General features: G+C 40.0%; 1 protein-coding gene across 7 annotated transcripts in view; it reads left to right on the top strand.

The window, feature by feature from the left end:
* The window catches only part of DTNA (dystrobrevin alpha), a 450,980-nt gene that overhangs the window by 411,995 nt on the left and 19,395 nt on the right, over positions 1–19,590 (top strand). For 6 of the 7 annotated variants that reach the window (XM_064294619.1, XM_064294617.1, XM_010586773.3 and 3 more), the window contains 2 exons: positions 7,930–8,026; positions 18,679–18,838. In XM_064294619.1, coding sequence (XP_064150689.1) covers positions 7,930–8,026; positions 18,679–18,838 — 257 coding nt within the window. Of the gene's footprint in view, positions 1–7,929; positions 8,027–9,780; positions 10,979–18,678; positions 18,839–19,590 lie in introns of those variants that run through there. The other variant, XM_064294620.1, reaches the window with a different exon arrangement.

Here is a 19,590-nt window from a genome sequence, read left to right as displayed (position 1 = left end):
CTTCCTCCATACTTAGAGACTAAATTAAGCAGGTTATGTTTAGGTTTTCATTTTATCAAGTCTCTATTGATTGGGTTTACATACATATTAGTCATGGATGTTTCTGGGGTTTCCATCCAAGTCTTGTTCTTCTAACATGTTAACATCTGAGCCCTTCAACACGTTAAGCCCTGCCTGTTGTCTGGCTAGGATCCAGTCTATCTCTACGCAGGCCCATGTGGCCAGTTAGAGGAGGCAACCATAAAAGAGCTGGAACTGGAAGCTTGGAGGAGCTGCTTGATGTGAAAAGATTCTTTAATACCTTTTAATAACAAAATAATTAAATAGAAAAAAAAAAACAGGAATTCCTCCAAGACTATGGCCCCCAAACACCCTACAAACTCAGAACTGAACCCACTCCTGAAGTCCACCTTTTAGCCAAAGATTAGACAGACCTGTAAAACAAAAGTAATACACGTGAGGACCATGCTTCTTAGTTTAATCAAGTGTATGCGACCAAATGGGCAACACTTGGTCCAAAAGCAAAGATGAGAAGGCAGGAAGGGACAGAAAAACTGAATGGACACGGAGAACCTGGGGTAGAAAGGGAAAGGGGGAGAGTGCTGACACATTGCGGGGTTTGTAACCAATGTCACAAAATAGTTTACAAATATTTGTATGAGAAAATAATTCGTGCTGTAAACTTTCACCTAGAACACAATAAAATTTAAAAAATAATTTTGAGAACAAAAGAATTGTGGTACATGTTCTTTAAGAATACAGATGACAGGGATTTTAAATCTATATTCTACATTGGCGTTTTTCAAATAGATATACTAGCTTCACCCCACCTGACACCAGTGACAGATTGGTCAACCCTGCAGCGTTCCAGACCAGACATGTAACATTGCCATTTATTATCATAAAGCATAAAACCAAATACACCATGAAAGTAAAAACTGTTATTTGTTTCCTCTGAGTTTTTAATGGGAAGTTTTTTAGTTAGAAAACAGCTTGTGATTTATGAACTAGAAAATAAAAACTAGATCTCAGTTTCTGAAAAAAACAAAAACAAAACAACCAGAGATTTTTCCTTCGCAACATGTATGATTTCTGGTCTTACATTCTACTACACAGTCACCCAGAAGGGATGGAAATGTAAAGAAGAAGAACATGGGGTTTCACATCCTCATCCTCATCAGAGGCATTTAAGGTGAACGCACACTTGAAAGTTATTTTTGCCAAGTAGGATTAGGTAGGCCCTCTGGGCTCTCAAGCTGAAAGTTAAGTCTAATGTACACAGGAATAGAATTGAATAAACCAACTTGGAAATAGAGTAGTCATTTTTCTACACATCAGAGTGCCTTGTCTCTGCCTGAAATGTTCTTTGTACCTCTTCCATTGGCTCGCCCATTCCCTCTGGGTGGGATGATGACAGAATTTTTTGTGAGCATTTTATTGGCTTCCCTCCAGTCAGCATTTGCTTTCCAAAATATCCAGTTCCATTTGGATGACAGTGTCTGGAAGGTTTCTCGAAGTTTCTGAATCACTGATGATGAGTTTTCCAACTGATATTTCTTCCCTTCTGTATGTTGTCATGTTGAAACAGAGAGAATTCTAAGCCATCCTCCTGGCTCTGACTTGTGGGCATACCCACCCCCAGAAGAACAGGGTTTTTCCTTCCATCCATGGCCCCAGCTAAACCCAAAGCTACACTACAGACTCTTGCTTTTGGCCCTCACTATCATTTTGTAGCTGAGGCCTGAGACCTAAGCCACCTAAATCCCTGACAGATTTTCCTCCCTGCCTCCATTTGCTACACATGTCATTTCTTCTGCCTGCATTCCCTTTTTCCTGTGAAGTATATTTCTCTAGATGTGTTTAAACCACTTACTCTATGCAAGACACTTCCACAATTTGGTGATTTCAAAGATATCCTGACACCCTGGGTTAACCACCTCTTCTCTTGGTTATTCCAATCTTATCCTTTAGTCACTTCAGACTTCCAAATATCTTCAAAACAATGGTCCCTCCAAAGTTACTTTGGCCTTAGTTTGTATTGAAGGGTAGCCATGTGAAGCAGTGCCAAGAACTCCTTATTGTAGTTTCCATAGAGATCTTGGTCCATCCATTTATCTTTCACTGACCTCTTATTGAGAAACCAATAGGAGAAATTTCTTCCAGCTGGGTGATGAGAGAGGGGAAGAAAGAAACTGAGCTTTGCTCTTTGCGAATGCCTAGTTTATTTTTTCTTAAGGGCATTACGAACTTTCTAAATGATCGTTTTTCCCTTCTTACTTTAGCCACAAGGAAGTTGAAAGTCAAGTTTGCAGTCCAGATCTAATATTTGAACAGGATTATATGATAGGCCCAGGTTTGATTCCCAGCCAGTGCACCTCAGGCACAGCCACCACCCATCTGACAGTGGAGTCTTGTGTGTTGCTGTGATGCTGAACAGGTTTCAGCAGAGCTTGTAGATGAAGACATACTAGGAAAAAAGGCCTGGCAGTCTACTTCTGAAAATCATCCTGTGAAAAGCCTATGGATCACAACGATCCAATCTGCAACCATCATGGGGATGGCGCAGGACTGGGCAGCATTTCACTCCATTGTGCATGGGGTCGCCATGAGTCAGGGGCCAACTGGATGGCAGCTAACAACAACATAGGCGTTCCTGTGTGCTAATCTTACACTCACTATGCTCTAAGCTCTACATATATTGTTCCATGTAATTGTTATAACAAACCCGAGAGACAGATACTATTATTATCCTCTTTTTGTCAGTGAAGAAACTGAGATTCAGAGAAATTAAATAACTTACCCAAGATCCCACACAATGAGTAGCAAAGGTAGATTCCATTTCCTTTTCCCGGGCTTTAATTATCTCCTGCCTGGACTATTATAATAAGCAGCACTTACTTGCTTCTCTGCCTCTGGCTGATCTACACTGCTATCAGAATTCTCTCTCCTCTTTCAACCATTTATTAATTCCTTCAACAAATATATCTAGAATGCAACGTGTGGGAACTTTTCTAGTAGAAACAGATACTTCCTCTGGTCTCACAGAGCTTATGATCTACTGGGGAAAAGACATAAATAATCACACAAATGAGTATTATAATTATGAGCTGAGATAAGTGCTATAAGAAATCCTTTTTTAAAAAGACAGACCCTCTGCTAGAGAGTCAGAAAAGGCTACCCTGAAGAAGGAATGTTTGAATTAAAATAGGGAATGGAGGCTAAGAAAGGGGAAGGGCCCAGGACAGCTGATGGAAGAGTCTTCTGGAAGGTAGAAACTCTGTTTAAAGACTTAAAGGCAGGTGTGAATCTGGCACTTTCCAGGAACAGAAACATCTGTTGATCTGGAATGAAGTGAATGGTGGGGCACATGGTAGAGATGGTGCTAAAGAAGTGGGTAGGGGCAGACCAACTTGAGGATATTGCCATTAACCCACTACAGAAAGCCAAAGAAGGATGAGAGTTACACACTAAGCTAATACACAGGATTAGATTGTCAAATCAGACTTGCATGAATCAGAGCTCTTTCTCCAGCATTGAGCTTTACTAATGATGTCAAGGACCCAAGCAGTCAAGAGGAACGGATGAAGCAGAGAGAGGTCTGGGACATCCCATGTGGTTCCCCATGGCCTCTGTCCTGCATTGGATGACATCTCCAAGGGAAGTTTTTCAAAGTGATATTGGGAGCCATATGGAATGTCCCAGATCTCAGCTTCATTTGTGCTTCTGATTGCGGTATCCTGGAAATTATTAGTAAAAGCACAATACTGATTCACTGAGTCTGATTTGACAGTCTAATTCTATGTGTCAGCTCCCTTACACAAGTACAATTCAGAAGAGCTAAATGCTATGACAGTATGAATGAAGGGGGAGGACAGCACAGAGCAGCAATGCCTGGCTCTTTGGAATAGGGGAAAAATCAGCACGGGCTGCATATTGGACATCAACTTCAAACCCAGATTAGGAAGAGCAATCTAGATAATGTGTAAGAAAGCATGAAAGTGCAATTAGCATGGAGGGTTTTGAAAGTTCTAAATGTATAGGAGTGGGCTGAAGCATTTGTGTGTGTGTATATGTGTGTGTGTGTGTATATGTGTGTGTGTGTGTGTGTGTGTGTGTGCACGGTGTTAGGGGTTAGAGGTTGGGGTGAGGTTAGTGAATGATGGTGATAAGACTTGCAGAGGTAATGCAGAGACCATACCACCCAAGAACTTGGGGACCACATGAAGTGGTCTGCACAGGCCTGTGTTCAAACTTTATATCCCCTGGTAAGCCTTCCTGACCTTCTACCCCACATATAGCTGGCCTTCTCATTATTACCACCTGTAGCATTTTCTTATCTTTCGTATACACTCACCGTCATTGTTTTGAACTTATTTAAGTCTCCTTGTCCCTCACCTGAGGACAAGAACTGTATCCAATTCGTTATTTTACTTCTAGTATCTTAAAACATAAAAAAGCTCAACAAATGTTTCTGGGATGAATGGATCAACTACAAAACTATTATGAGACAACTGTGTTATTAAGACAGCTGAAGAACTGTATTTGCAAAGAGGATACCATCCGTTATAATGAAGAAAACGTTTGCTGAAACTGTGAAATAACTAATATCACACTAGAAATCTCAAGGAAAAACAAGTATAATTTTTTTCATATCTATTCCTTGCTTAATAAACAAGCGTCATATTCTATATAAGATAAACATTTTTGTCAATGCATATGTAATTATTCTTTGAGAAACCTCATTAATATAAAGTGATTTTGTTGTTGTTGTTTTTTCCCAAGTAAAAATGGAATTGTAATCTGTGATGCAAGTCTGTGGTTTCCAGACTTTTGAATTTCACAGACTAGTTTAATTCTTTTTTTAATTTTGAGAAAGGACATTAAATTGAGTATTTATTTTTTGCCATATGATACTGTAAAAAGTTACTATCATCTGTTATTACCAGTTTCATAAATGACAGTATATATTTTAAGTTTTTATTTTTAAAAAATTTCAAGCCTACAGGAAAGTTGTAAAATAGTACAATGAATTTCCTTCTGCCCTCACTTGAGAGATTAACATTTTGCCACATCCTTCTCTAGTTCTTTCTGTGTTTATATACACCAATTACGTTCATATTTCTGGTGAAGCATTTGAGAGTAAGTTGCAGACATCATTGCTCTTCACTCCTAAACACTGAAGTGCATATTTTCTAAGAATAAAAATAGTCTCCTATTTAACCAAAAAAATAAACAAAACCTGTTGCCTTTAAGTGGATTCCAACTCGTAACAACCCTACAGAACAGAGTAGAACTGTCCCATAGGGTTTCCAAGGAGTGACTGGTGGATTCAAACTGCTGACCTTTTGGTAAGCAGCTATAGCTCTTAACCACTGCAAAAAAACAAAAACCAAACCAGTTGCCATCAAGTCTATTCAATTCACAGTGAGCTCATATGCTTCAGAATAAAACTGTGAACTACAGAATTTCAAAAGCTGTGACCTTTCAGAAGCAGATCGCCAGGCCTTTCTTGTGAATAGCCACAGTGCCAGCATCTAATTCAGGAAGGTTAACATTTATATATATTAGTATCTAATTTACAGTGCTGATTCAAATTTTTCCAATTGTCCCAGCATTGTCCTCAAAGAAAGTATTTTTAATACATGTACAAAAGTAACAATAATCTGACAGAATCTCAGAATAAAAGGCATTCCTTTAAAGATGAATAAATTTAGCGTTATGGGAAAAAAATCACTGCTTAGTCCTTGTTTGCGTTTTTCTACTTGGAACAGGGTAGCTACATCACAGACTCGTCTCAAACCCACATTCGGTAACCATTGGTGTAAACACTTATAAGACTGAATAAAAGCATTATTAAATACATACTTTTTTTAAAAAATTGAACTCAATCAAATGCATGAAAAGGCAAATGTCATGTTTTAAGAGATTAATACTGTTTAAGATAAATGCATAAATAAGATTTTTTAAATGTTAAGCAGTTCTGAATTAACGCTAATTTATTTTCTCTGATAGTTTTTAAATGCCTCTTTTACTATTTCTTACTATTCAAATTTTACTACAACCTTCCTCCCAAAGTACCAAAACTTATAGAACAGTATCTAGAAGGGTACTGGAAGTAAATCAGAAGCATTTTCTCCCCTTGTACTAAACCCTACTGTGTATGTGTACTCAAAATACCATGTACAGACAAGGTCAAAGGAAAACAGCTAATGGATTTGTCACTGAAGAGTATTTTTGAATGGTGCAAGACTTTCAAAACTAGAATGTTTCAGCCCAGGAAGACAAAGACTAAAATAAGATACCATTAAAGCCCATCAAATGATGATGGTCCTCATCCTCTGAATTCAGAAAAAAAAAGGCAATTACAGAGGAAATCAAAGGAAGGAGCACTTTAAAAGTAAGTCATAAGTAGCAATATAAGCTAAAAATATGACTGTATTCAAAAACATTGGTACATTTATAAATTGAAAACTCATAATTCTTTATAGAGAAAGCCTGTATGAAAGCAGACCGGAAATGGTTCATTTATGTCCCTAAACTGTCCTCCCACAAAATATCTTTCAGTTGGATGTCATTGACCTAACTCAGTCTGACATTTTTATATTGTCAAGTTTTCCATTTCAGAGTCCCTGCTATAGATCCACTTAATACAGTGTCTGTGCAATTGAGACTAGGTATATAGATTCATACATGAATATATACATGTTAAAGCATCCACACATTTTTAGAATATAAGTTCTGATATTTCAAACTCAGATGCTTTGGGAGCATGCAAAAAATGCATGTATCACTTATTCACTAATGGTCATGAAATAATCAATTTGAAATTGCTTTGAAAAATATAATACACTTCACAAATATGAGCTATTAATATCCTTCTCCATCGTGTTTCAGTTTTTCCCCATTTAAAGATAATTTGGGTACCTCTTAGTGTCAACGTACATGATAGATTATAGAGCAGCCCTAGTGGTTTCCATTCTTGCTGACAGTTTAATAGAAGTTTTGCAAAACAAAACAAATTTAAACACAAATCCTTGTAGATCATTTTCAGTTGTAGACTAATTGTATAGAAACTTCTTTATTCTGACTTCATTTTATGAACCCAAACCCAAACCAAAAAATTTAGATTGACCACAGTAACTATGTATTGTTAATATTTCACCTCAGAAAGGCACCATATCGCATACTAAGAGTGGAAAGGATTTAAAAGGTATTTTTCTAAATCAGATTTCCAAATACTAAGGTAATAGGTATTTTCTGTGCGATTTATAAAAGGGTCCTTCTATTTGGAGGATCTGTATCATTGGCCTCTTTGAATGACAGTTTGGTTTTTGTTTGTTTCTCAAGGGAATCCATGGTACAGCACAGGACCCACTACATAGTAAGCATCCAGAAAATATTTCATTGAATGGTTAATTAACTCAGGGTTGTTAGTTGCTGTCGAGTCAGCTCCAATTCGTGCAACCTTATGTATAACAAAACAGAACATTGCCTAGTCCTGCACCATCCTCACAGTCGATCGTATGAGCCCACTATTGGCAGCCACCATGGCAATCCATCTCATGGAAGGTTTCCCTTATTTTTGCTGACCCTCCACTTTACCAAACATGATATCCTTTTCTAGTGATTGATCTTTTCTGATGATGTATCCAAAGTAAGAAAGGCAGTCTCATCATCCTCACTTCAGGGTAGAAGAGGAGAAATGTCTAAAAGGATGTAAATGTATTTAAGCTTTGTATGACTTGTAACAAATAAAAGTACACCTCAAGCTATAATTGTTCAGTCATTTGACAACAGTTCCTCCTACCTGCTGACCCTATCAAAGATTCAGAGATGACTTTTTTTCTGGTAATCAGCACCACAAGAGTGGGAACTCCCATTAGCCCCATGAATTGAATGTGTTTCCGATCACAGTTGCTTCTTTCTTAGACAGCGCAAGGATGAGCTGGAGCAGAGGATGTCTGCTCTCCAGGAGAGCCGGAGAGAGCTAATGGTCCAGTTAGAAGGGCTCATGAAGCTACTAAAGGTAAGGCATTTCAAATAAATGTTCCTTAGACCTTTGAGTGTGGCATTTGTAAAATGTTTTTGCACAGAATGTGCAATGGTTTTTCCAATTAGTGTATATCATTTTCCCCAAAATTTTGGTCCAAACTCAAATACAGAACCGTTTCTTAGGCACAGAAAAAGGTAGCAGTCAGTTGTAGACCTCATCCTTATCCATTTCCTGGAGCCACACTGCTGAGGACCTTCATGGGGCAACTTCTTCCTGCCTTATGCCCTTAAAAGTAATGACACTGAATTTATTTAGAAATACTTTACACTGAATAGTTTTCATCAATTCTAACTAGATTGAACAGAGGCTAATGTCGAATTCAGAAAATCAAGATATAGCCATTAAATAATCTTGGTGATAACAGTTTTATTAAGAGGAATAACTCTGTTCTTTTCAGTAAAATATCTTAGCTCATCTGTGTGACTTTAGAAGCAAGTCACAGAACTTCCATGGGCTTCAAATGCAGACTATAAAGGGAAGATGTCCTTACTGTTCTATAGGCAGTGTATTTAATAAAATGATCTATAGAAGTCCTTTGTAGGGTGCTATAATCTAGCATTTTCATCAGGAAATGGCATTCTTCCTTTAAGAAAGCTTTAGTCCTGTCTTCATGATACACAAAATTACATTTCAAGTCAAAAACAGACTAATTATAATGACACCTCCACAGTCAGTCCAGTAGAAGTGGCAGTGGTACATGGTCGTCCTTACGTCATGCCTTATGTGAGCAAGCTTGAACCAGTATGGATTGGAGCTGGGACATGCCAAAGGAACACTGACGGGACAGCAATGAAGGGAAGGTCCCTGGGGCAGCTCACCTGTAAGACAGGAGGATGTCCTGGCTTTCAGCTTGTGGCTCCCCCACATCCCTGACACTTCATCATTTGTTGTTACTCTGTTATTATTTCTTCCTTTCACTAATTCTGTCTTTCTCCCCTCTCTTTCTTGATTTCTTTCTTTCACTTATTCATTTATTTAACGGATTTTTTTTTTTAACTTACTGTGTCCCAGCCATTGTTCTAGGTGCCATTATCCCATGTGTAACATTCCCGTTGTTGTCCTTACTGTTTTACCCTTTAGTCAACTTTTTCTGCCATCAGCGTCTTCTTTAACAATCAGTGTTGGAATTCTTTTTCTTCACTGAACAAAATGTACTTTTCAGTGTATTAGACATCTAAAGTATAGAATTCATTTTTGGTTGTGCCATATACAGTAAGACAGGACCAAATAATTAATAACTTGCTGCTGTTTCTGGCTTTCTCTCATTTGATGGCCCACTAAAGCTCCTTCTGCTTCCTTTTTCAAATATACCAAAGAGGACTGACCCCATCTTTCCCTCAAAGGATGGCAGGAAGCTTTGAAAACAGCTACCTGCTCACATTCCTCCAGCTTCTGTCACCATAGCAATGGGGTAGGAGTCTATGTACCAGTAGACATCTTGGCTTACATCTAGCCCAACTGAGCCCAGCCTAGTGTATCAGAATATTCTAACACCAGAATAGAGAAAGATAGTTAGGCACATGGAGGAATGAGATGGGTCTGTAGTCCCAAATACAAACTAAATAAACTTGAAACTGTAGTCACTGAGGTGGCAGAGGCCTGACCTGTCCTCAAGGCCATGCTGATGTCTCTCCCTCCCCTCCCCCCTTTTGTTTCCTCACACTGTGTACATGCTCTTTATTGGAACCCTGGGTAATCTAACTATTATTGATTCAATCTTTCTGTAGGAAGAAGAACTGAAGCAGGGAGTAAGTTATGTTCCCTACTGCAGGTCTTAACTAACAATGGAGGGGCCTGCCGTCCTGCTGTCTTTCTCATTGCTTTTGCCTCTAATGTATGTTCATGCTTCAGTTTGGAGAGAAAGAAAAAAAATCATACTAATTTGCTTCCTTTTTAATGTAGTGCTTGAATTGAGATGTAGAAAATTGAGCATTTTTTGGTAACTGTTGCGACTGTTGGCATCAAAAGAAGAGCTATTACATCTTTTAGAAGAGGGAACAAATTGAAATTTTGTTGGAACCTTCTAGATCTCCAGGGGTCTAAGTTTCAAACCAGTCTCCTACTTTTCTGGGTTGTTGATCAGACCCTTCTCTGAACACAAGTCACTTACCATACTTACTAAAGCTATACTGAGGTAAAATGTTAGCTGAAAATGCACAGTCCTCAGAAGCTAACATCTGTATCTTCTCACACTCCAAATATTGTGTCCATTTTAAGGAAAAGGTGTAGAACCTTCTATAAAAATTAGATGATTAAATATCTTGCTCATCACATAATGATTATTCCCTGTTCCCCACCACTCACCAAAATGTGCTCCATCTTGGGAGAGAAAAGACTGTACTCCATAACTGACTATTCACGTTCTGTCTTTTCAGTTCTTCCCCCAAGCAGAATCCCTACCACTGATTGAGAATAATCTCTAAAGAATAGGTCATGTTCAGCCTTTGTCTTGTCAGTAAGAACCCTTCTGCTCTGAGAGTTCACGAGATCCCTGCACACATCATCTCTAGAAATAGGGGCATTGTGACTCTAACCATATCCTAGACTGAAGTCTTGTGTCTGATCCTGTGGTCAGATTCAGAAGCCAGCAGAGGGAGCAGCATACTGAAAAAAAATAAAATAAAATAAAGCCAAATAAAAGCAGCTTTCAATTCAAGTGCATGTACCAGATCGTGTATGACAATATATCCCACTCTCTAACATTATTAAGAAGTTTCATATTATTTCCATGGGCCCATTAGAACCACAGCCTGTCCAATTTCAACGTATCTTTTAAATCTTCTATGTTCTCTTTTCTATTATTCATTGTGTGTGTTTGTGTGTAACAAAGACTGTTTGCAAAATGCTGGACACATTTTACCTTTCATTCCCATGGTATGTAAAAAAGGAAAGTGTAAAAGCAATCTGTAATGTCTGATAATAAAAACAACATATTACATTATTTCGTATTTTGTGGAAAAAATTACTTTACGAAAATCAAATTTTACCAAGAGACAGTTCCCCCGGGTGAAAGACACACAGCATTTACAGCGTGTATAATTGCCCATAAATGCGTACTTGGGGTGTTGTTATTGTACTTCCAACACATTTAGATCATGGTTGGGGAAAATGCCTTCCTTATGCTGTTTCTCTTGGCAAATGGCCTCTCTTCTTTCCTTTCTTTTACTTAGCATGTGGAGTCCTGGGTGGGCAAATGGTTAATGCACTTGACTACTACCCGAAAGCTTAGAGGTTCAAATTCACCCAGAGCACCTCAGAAAAAATGCCTGGATATCTACTTCTGAAAGATCACAGCCATTGAAAATTCTATAGAGCATAGTTCTACTCTTGACACACATGGGATCACCATGAGTTGGGGTTGCCATGAGTTGGCACCTGGTTGACTTAGGGCTCCACCATGTGCATAGAAAAAGAAAATAAGGCTCAAAGATGGCTTTCTTCCTCCCAGTGTAGAGAGAGGGCAATCATTCTACACTCAATAGCCCTTGCTTTAGCCATTTCCCTTGGGGATCCCTTCTGTGCTATTTCCCAGGCCACACATTCTCGAAAGGCTCTGTGGATGAGGGAGTTTCAAAACAGATGGATGCAAAGAACCAGTCTAGGCCATTTGCTCTGAAAACATCACTGCCACCTTTCCTTCAAGCTCTCCCTGCTGGGCCCCTCAGCAGCTTCTGCATCTTGGAAAGGGAGACAGTCATGGGTACTGCTACACTGATACTTAGGCTGCAAGTAAATTACCGTCCGGATGTTGGCAATGTATCATCTGGGTGGCGGAAGGGTTTGTCCATTTTACTCATTTATTTATTTGATATTCAAGCCTCTTTGTAAAAAGGGCTTGAGGCAGCTTACAATAAAGTACATAAACAGTGATTTCACTCATAAAGGAAATAGAAAAATCAAAAACCAAGGAAAAGAGCGTGCAAATATGCTCACCATAAAGGACAGGAGTGTTCCTCTGAACTTTCTGGCAATGGGGCAAAGAAAGGAAAACACAATCGGTGGTTTTATCAGAACAGAAATATCAGTTCTCCAGGGACCAAAATTCCTGTTGGCATAAAATAGAACAGAAAGTCTTCCCTTGGAGCTTTAGAGGAGTTCTAAACAATGAAATGAACAACTGCGGGAGCAGATTTCACGTGGCTATTTCTTATGCTGACCTTTAGTGAAAACTACAAGGAGAGCTTCAGAAATCCCAACCCTACAGAAGCAGTTCTGTAAGAAAATAAACAAATGCCATCCACATATGTAGACTTCCAGTAGTACAGCATGATCTCCATAGAATTTAGAGGTTTTAGTCTGATATCTGTTTCTAAATTTTGTTTTTATTTATGGGCTTTGTCCCTCTGGGGACTTCTTGTTTGTAAAATCAAACTTAAAACTCCCCATACAACAAGTTGCACTGGATTTAATAACCTCTACTTTTTTTTACTTGCTTTATCGTAACCTTGTGTGGGTCAATGTAGTATTTTAATATACTGTCATATATAATCCCTATATATTTTGTTTCTTGTTAGACATAATGCATGAATTTATTCCCGTTGAGGAGAGAACATGATTAAACAAATAGTGCCTGTAATACAATATGATGATTATGGTATCATAAGCAATAAATTTTTTTACAAAACTTGAAGTTATCCTACCCTCTTTCTTCTTTGTGTATTTTTAATATTTATTGAAGGAACCATAAACCGAACACTCAAACAATTTAATAATGAAGGCAATTTACTTCCAGTGGCAATAGGTCCCAGGGTTTCTGGTATAGTTCCATTTTTAAATATTTTGCCTTAGTCTAAAACCAAGTATCCTGGCCTTGACTTCGGAAAGTAAGGCCTCAATAATAGTTTTCTTAGAGAGATTACTGGAGTGAGACCTGAGTTCCAGTGGTAACAGCTCTTTGCTTAGTGCAATGAGATTCTGAGTAAGTCAGTCAACTCCCTGGCACTTCATTTCAAACATATTGAAAATACATGGCTCATAGGGCTATTGTGTAGATTTGAAAATAACAGATATGAAAGTACTTTGATTTTAAGATATTATATACATGTCAGATGTAAGTATAAATGTAGATAGATGTAATGATAGAACGATAGATTTACATAGACATACGAATACATAGAAGCTTTTAATATTTGACCCATATTTTACAAACACACTCATTCACTCTGTTCTCTCCCTTATGGTTAGCTGACACTGTCTCACTCAGGGGAAGAAAGTCAAATGTAATTCCAAATTCTGTCTCCTGCCCCCACCCCCATTCTTTTCTCTTTATTTACAGTTGGCCAGTCCGATTAACACAGGAAGTTATAGTTGCTCGGGTTCCTACTTCTTACAAACACATTATGGAATATGAACTGCCCAGAAAAAAATTTCCAGCTTGAGTTTCTCCTTCTTTTATTTCCCTTGCTTATCCTCTCTGGTGAGTAATCTATGGAGGGTGAGCCAATCAAAAGTGAGGAAAGAAGATCAGCTGCAATATAGAGACTCTCATTTAGTGCTCAAAACTGTACTCTCCCAACCTCTCTCTCATATAACTATTTTTAATTATGGGATTGATTAAGTAATTCAGAGAAGTAAAAATTACTTCCTGCTTGAAAATCTTAGAAGGAGGCCCTCTAGTTCAGGTCAAAGCCTAAGCTCCCTTTATGACATTGAAGACCCCAAACCTGGCTGTACCCCATCCCAGCCTCATTTCCCTCCACTCCCCACAGCCAACCTGGTGCTTCAGCCACACTGGTCTGGGCCCCTCACCACCACTGTATCTCCAATACCCCTGGCACTTTCAGTTGTCTTCCTCAGGCTATTCCTGAGCCCTGGGGTGCTCTTCTTTCCTCCTAATATCTCCTCTTTTTTGCCTGGAAATCTCCACTTTTAAGACCCCAGTTAAATGGCACCTCTTGCCAGATCTCTCAAAAATTAATCACTTCATTTGTAACCCACAGTGCTTCATGCACACAATCCCTTATAAAAGCCTGACTCCAGAAATTCTCATCAGTATGATGATAGTCGGAAACCCTGGTGGCGTAATGGTTAAGTGCTATGGCTGCTAACCAAAGGGTCAGCAGTTCAGATCTGCCCGGCACTCCTTGGAAACTCTATGGGGCAGTTCTACTCTGTCCTGTAGGGTCGCTATGTTGGAATCAACTCGACGGCACTGGTTGGTTCTGGTATGATGATAGTCAGTAAATCAGTAAGACAAACCCTGGAAGAAATAATGTAAAGAGGGTTGAATATGGCTGTACCTCCCCAGGCTGAGTACAGCCAGGCATGACAAGGCTGCTTTCTTAACCTAACCTGGAAGGTGGGTTTATCAGATCTGGGGGTTGGAGGTGGGTGCATAGTGCCCCAACTCCTGTGTCGTGGTCCTCTTCCATTTTGCAAGGATGTGCTGATTCACCAATTAGACATTTGGTCCTTGCCTTGAGGAGTCCCTCGTTTCTGGTGCTGAGTGAAGACCAAAATACTTCCTGGACAAGTTCAGAAAATGTATGGATCTTGTCAGACTTTTTAAAAATTGATGCAACATCAAATTGAGGAGACTCAGAGGATGGAGTGGGGAAATTAATTTTTTATATATTCTTGAGGAAGACAGCTATTTTAAATTTTCTAAGTGTGATATATTTTTTCCTTCTTCCATAAATCAACTCTCTTCTCAGGAATTTTAGATCTATTTTTATATTGATCTGCATGGACTTTCGTCCCTTAAATCTTTCCTCCATTACTCATCACATCACTTCCAGGAAAGGGTGTTCACAGAGATTATTTCCTCTAACGCTTCTCAAGCTGTTAGCAGACAACCTCACTTTATAGCCAGAGGCAGCTACTCTGCAGGGGCCTACCAGCTGTGAACACAAAATGTACTGAGATCTCCACTGATCCACCCCAATGCCAAGAAGCAAACCCCCTTTCCTAGTAGCCCCACAAGAACAGAACAGAAAAGAAAGCCACAGATGGTGCTCCCAACAGTAGGTCCTAAGAGATGCTATACATCAAACTGGACAATGTCCTGAGAGAGAAAAAAGGGCTGCGATCACCCACGGAGTCAGGGTCCTACCCCCAGAAGACAAAGAAGTGGGTAAAGATGAATGGATTGTGACTCAGGAGTTGTAAGGTGCAGGAAAGATGTAGCTGAATCTTGTCTTCAGTGACAGAATCTTCCACCTAAATTCTTCACATAATCAGACTGCCTGAAATTGCAGCAATTAGAGATCCACTTAGAAGATGGCGGCTGTCAGTCATTCACACAGTGGTGTAATTTATATTCAGTCAATTGTTTTCCCCTTAACACATAACCACAGTCGATTATTTTTCTCTTAACACAGAACCACTCTTGAGAGTTTTGAAGACAGGAAGCAGATGGAAAGGAGGAGGAAAAGTTGGCTTTGGAGACTAAGCGCTAATCAGGGAGACGTAGGGCTGGGAATACCTTAGACGTACCAAGATCAGCAGAAGAGCCTGCTGCAGGAAAAGAAAGGGGAAGCATTGCCAAGAAGTGAGAGGCCCACAGAAAGGAGGGTGGAGGGCCAGACATAGTGCCTTGCCTTTAAATTTCTGCCCAAAGGGGGGAAGCCCCACGAGCACTCTACAGTGGACAACCTGGGATAACTGGTATAAGCAGGGCTATGTTTAGTACAGCCTCAATATATCCATTAAAATATTGGCCTACAGGCCCCTAATTCCACATCTGAAGTCATTGGGTCCAGATGTGTTCCAGAAATCAGAATTGTTCAGATTTTATAAAGGCAATACAGTACAGACACCATACAAATAGCTTCACATCAGTTTGAGCCAAATTAGTTATGAGAGAACATGTGGTCTTCAGAGCTTTTTGTATTTCAGAATTACGGGTAAGAGATTGTATTTCTGTACTAATTGATAAACAACTCACAGTCTCTTCCACCACCCTGAGCCCCATTCCACAGCCCTCCTATGACCTGGCCACTAAAAGGTATTGCCTAGAGCAGCTGGAGGCCCGTAGCACACTGCTCCAGCAGCACACGCGGATGGCTCAGCCCTCAGGTCACTAAACCTTCCTATGCTTGCCTCTGGGCGGCATCAGAAGCTGGGGATTCTGTGACTACCCACAATCCTGAGAAGAAGCTCTAGGTGCAATGGGAAAAACCTAGGCTTGCAGTCCTAAGGCTGTAAATCTATTTTTGTCTCGGCCATTCACTAGCTCTCAGACTTTGGGTAACTCAATTATCCTCTCTGAGCTTCAGTTTCCTGATCTGTGGAATGGGAATCTCACACAGTTATTAGGAGGACTGAGTGAAATATTTGGGGTTAAAGTGCTTTATACTGCAAATTGCTTACATAAATATGAGATACTATCATTCCTACCCCTGCATTGTTAGGAACATGAAATAAAACAATTGAATGTTCAAGTGTCTTAAACACTGTCGATTATATACAAATGTGGAGTTATATTATTATGGTGGACCTCCCACCACAGAAGAGTGTCTGGCTTCTCAGAGGTGAGGGGGGCAGCCTGTGCAGTAGAGCCAAGAAGAGCCTATTCCCTACAAAACTCTCTATCCAACTGCCCACCTCCAGTCCCCTACCCTGCTGTGATCTGGCTCCTGGGTAGCCTGCTCAGGGACCGGCCTTGGAAAGGAAACACAGGAGAGGTTGCCAGGGAAGCAGCCCTCTGGGCATCTGGCACCACCTGTCTCTTCTGAGGGACCCTTCACCAGCCATAGCCCACTGTGGTTTCTGCAGCTCTGGGTAGTCAGAACAGTGGGCTCAGACACCAGCCTTACTACTCTCTAGCTCCATCTCCTGAGTGATCCGTTTTAGCTTCTGAGCCTTAAGATCCACAAGTGCACATTTTCCCTGCATAGCACAAACGGTTAAGTGCTCAGCTATTAACTGAAAGATTGGTGGTTCAAATCCACTCAGAGGTGCCTTGGAAGAAAGGCCTGGCAATCTACTTCCAAAATATCATAGCCGTTGAAAACTCTATGGAGTGCAGTTCTACTGTGACACACATGGGGTCGCCATGAGTTGGAATCGACTCAATGGCAACTGGTTTACCTTATAGGTTGGTGGAGAGAAATCAGTGAGATACCATATATAAAAACCCTTTGTACATTGTGACCTACAACTAAAATGTGAGGTTTTTATTTGCATGGGAAGCTGAGGGGTGTGGTGGTAGCTCAGAAGCAGCCACTTTCATTGTAACGGGACTGAGCTGCTAAAGTCTGCTGGGGAAAACCAGATCCCTTCTTGAGCGGGCTGAGGAAAGCAGGATGCAAAACATCACAGCCATGCAAATTTCCCTCCCTTGGGCCTGGATGGACAATTACAAGGTACTGTTGAGTGTGAAAGAATGGAATCCTCAGCCCACTGGGCACCTCATGAGTTATTTTCTGTGCTCTGCTCTTTTTTGCTTAGTTTTTAGTTCTGGGTTTTTCTCAAGCTATAGATTTTACTTTTGTGTGGTGCTGGGCCCTGGAGAGCTAACAGCATGGCATTCTACAGGATTGATATTGTGTGTTTTAACCGTAAGCAGCTAAGCCCACAGCAAAGATCTAAACTGAATATTCCAGAGCAGGGCTCTAGTGGTGCATGTCGGGGAGTTCGAAGGGGTTTATGATGAAGCTCTGGGCATTGCTGTGCAAGAGGCCTCACTCCATCTGGCCAGACCCAACAGCCCGCAGTGAAATTGATGTGAACAACTAACTGATCTATCATCTGTGCACCTGAGGGACTCGTCGCATTTTCTTACTCATGTGTGACTGACTTCCTTTGTTATCTAATTATTAAAACAGGAAGCATGTTTCCAAGAAGACTTGTTGTACAAAGCCTTAAAATTCAATGTGTGACAGTGTCAGAATGGTCTTTTGTCAATGACTATCGTGCAGAGATAAATGGCTGTTAGTTGTTTTCTACTTTTATCCGTATTCTTTTTTAAGTTCTAGTATTTCTGTCCTGTGAGAATACAGCTTTTTCACAGGTGAAGAGAAGGGCATTTCCTGCAGGAAGCAGTGGCCCACAATTAAAATCCATGATTTCCTTTTCTCTTCCCAATTTGAATCCCTGAATTAAGGGTAATTTGACGAAATCCACTTTTACTGTAACATAGGGATTAAACAATTTACGACTTTGTTGGAGTCTTATTTGAGGTTTAATATGCTTCATTAATATGCATGTCATAATTTAAATCGTGAATTATCCTCTAAAGATGTGTCAGACAGACGGTTTGAAAATTTAGGATGCACAGAAACCACTTCCAACCCAGTCTCTTAGTTCATATTTAAAACCTTCTCTTTAATATCTTTTTATTATATGTAGAACTTCCTTCAAGGAGAAAATATGTACACCTTGTAATTATCTCTGTTTAACAATAGCTTCATTATCTAGGCACACATGTCATCTATTACAGAAGAGTGCAGTACTACTATTCTTAAACTTCAATATTTAACCAAAGCTCGAGATTGTATAGAATAAGGTCCTAAATTATCAGTACCTTCAACCCAGGTTTTAAGTTTACCATCGCAATTATCTGGGATTCCTTCCTGCTTTGGAATTTCATTGTCACTGTTTTTGCTTTACATTTGACTGAGACATTGGGAGGGTATATGGCAATTCTTGGGAAAACAAATTAACGACTTGCATTGTCTTTCCAGACCCAAGGGGCAGGCTCTCCTCGTTCCTCTCCCAGCCACACCATCAGCAGACCAATCCCCATGCCCATCCGGTCAGCATCTGCCTGCTCCACCCCGACGCACGCTCCTCAGGACTCTCTCACTGGGGTCGGGGGAGATGTACAAGAGGCATTTGCACAAAGTAAGTGGCTTAATTTTGTTGTTGTTGTTGTTGGGTTCTACTTTTATGTGGAAAATAAGTCACTGAGGTGTATTGATTGGTTGAGAGTTATCAGAGCTATACAGAGTGTCTTCTAGTGTATTCCATGGCTTTCTCAGAAACTCCCCTGCCCTAATCTGTTCCTCACTTTACATTCTTACCTTCCTTCTGTTGCCCTGCCTCATTTTTCTGTGAGCGTTCGCTAAAAAAAAAAATATGTATATGTTGTCCCCGAGTTGATTCCAGCTCATAAAAACCAGTTATCCTCCAGTTGATTTTGACCCTATAGTACAGAGTAGAACTGCCCTGTAGGGTTTCCAAGGAGGGGCTGATGGATTGGAACTGCTGACCTTTTGATTAGGAGCTTTGGCTCCTAACCACTGAGCCACTAGGGATCTGAACTTTGCTGAGGCCTGGAAATCCTCCCACCACTCTCCCAGGCAACTTTATAAATGTTACCTGTTTTAAAATTCTGAAATACCTTATTTCCTACTATCTTCTCTTTATATGAAACTGTAGACCAAGATTGAACAGCCCTAGATTTTTAGTCATGAGGTGAGATAGACAAACTTTTAGTCATTTTACAGCATCACTGTTCTGATGCCCTGAAGAGTCGAATCCTTGCCTATGTATAACGGAGCTACAAGGTTGACCTCAATGTTGAGGGGAGGAGCATAAAGAGTGATGGAAGATGACACAATGCGTTCTCCCCCGACCGCCTCTTCCATTTTCAC

This window comes from Loxodonta africana, chromosome 11 (genome assembly GCF_030014295.1).
Source record: "Loxodonta africana isolate mLoxAfr1 chromosome 11, mLoxAfr1.hap2, whole genome shotgun sequence".
Classification (NCBI taxonomy): domain Eukaryota; kingdom Metazoa; phylum Chordata; class Mammalia; order Proboscidea; family Elephantidae; genus Loxodonta; species Loxodonta africana.
Note: the sequence above shows the minus strand (reverse complement) of the source record. Positions and strands in the feature narration are given on the sequence as shown.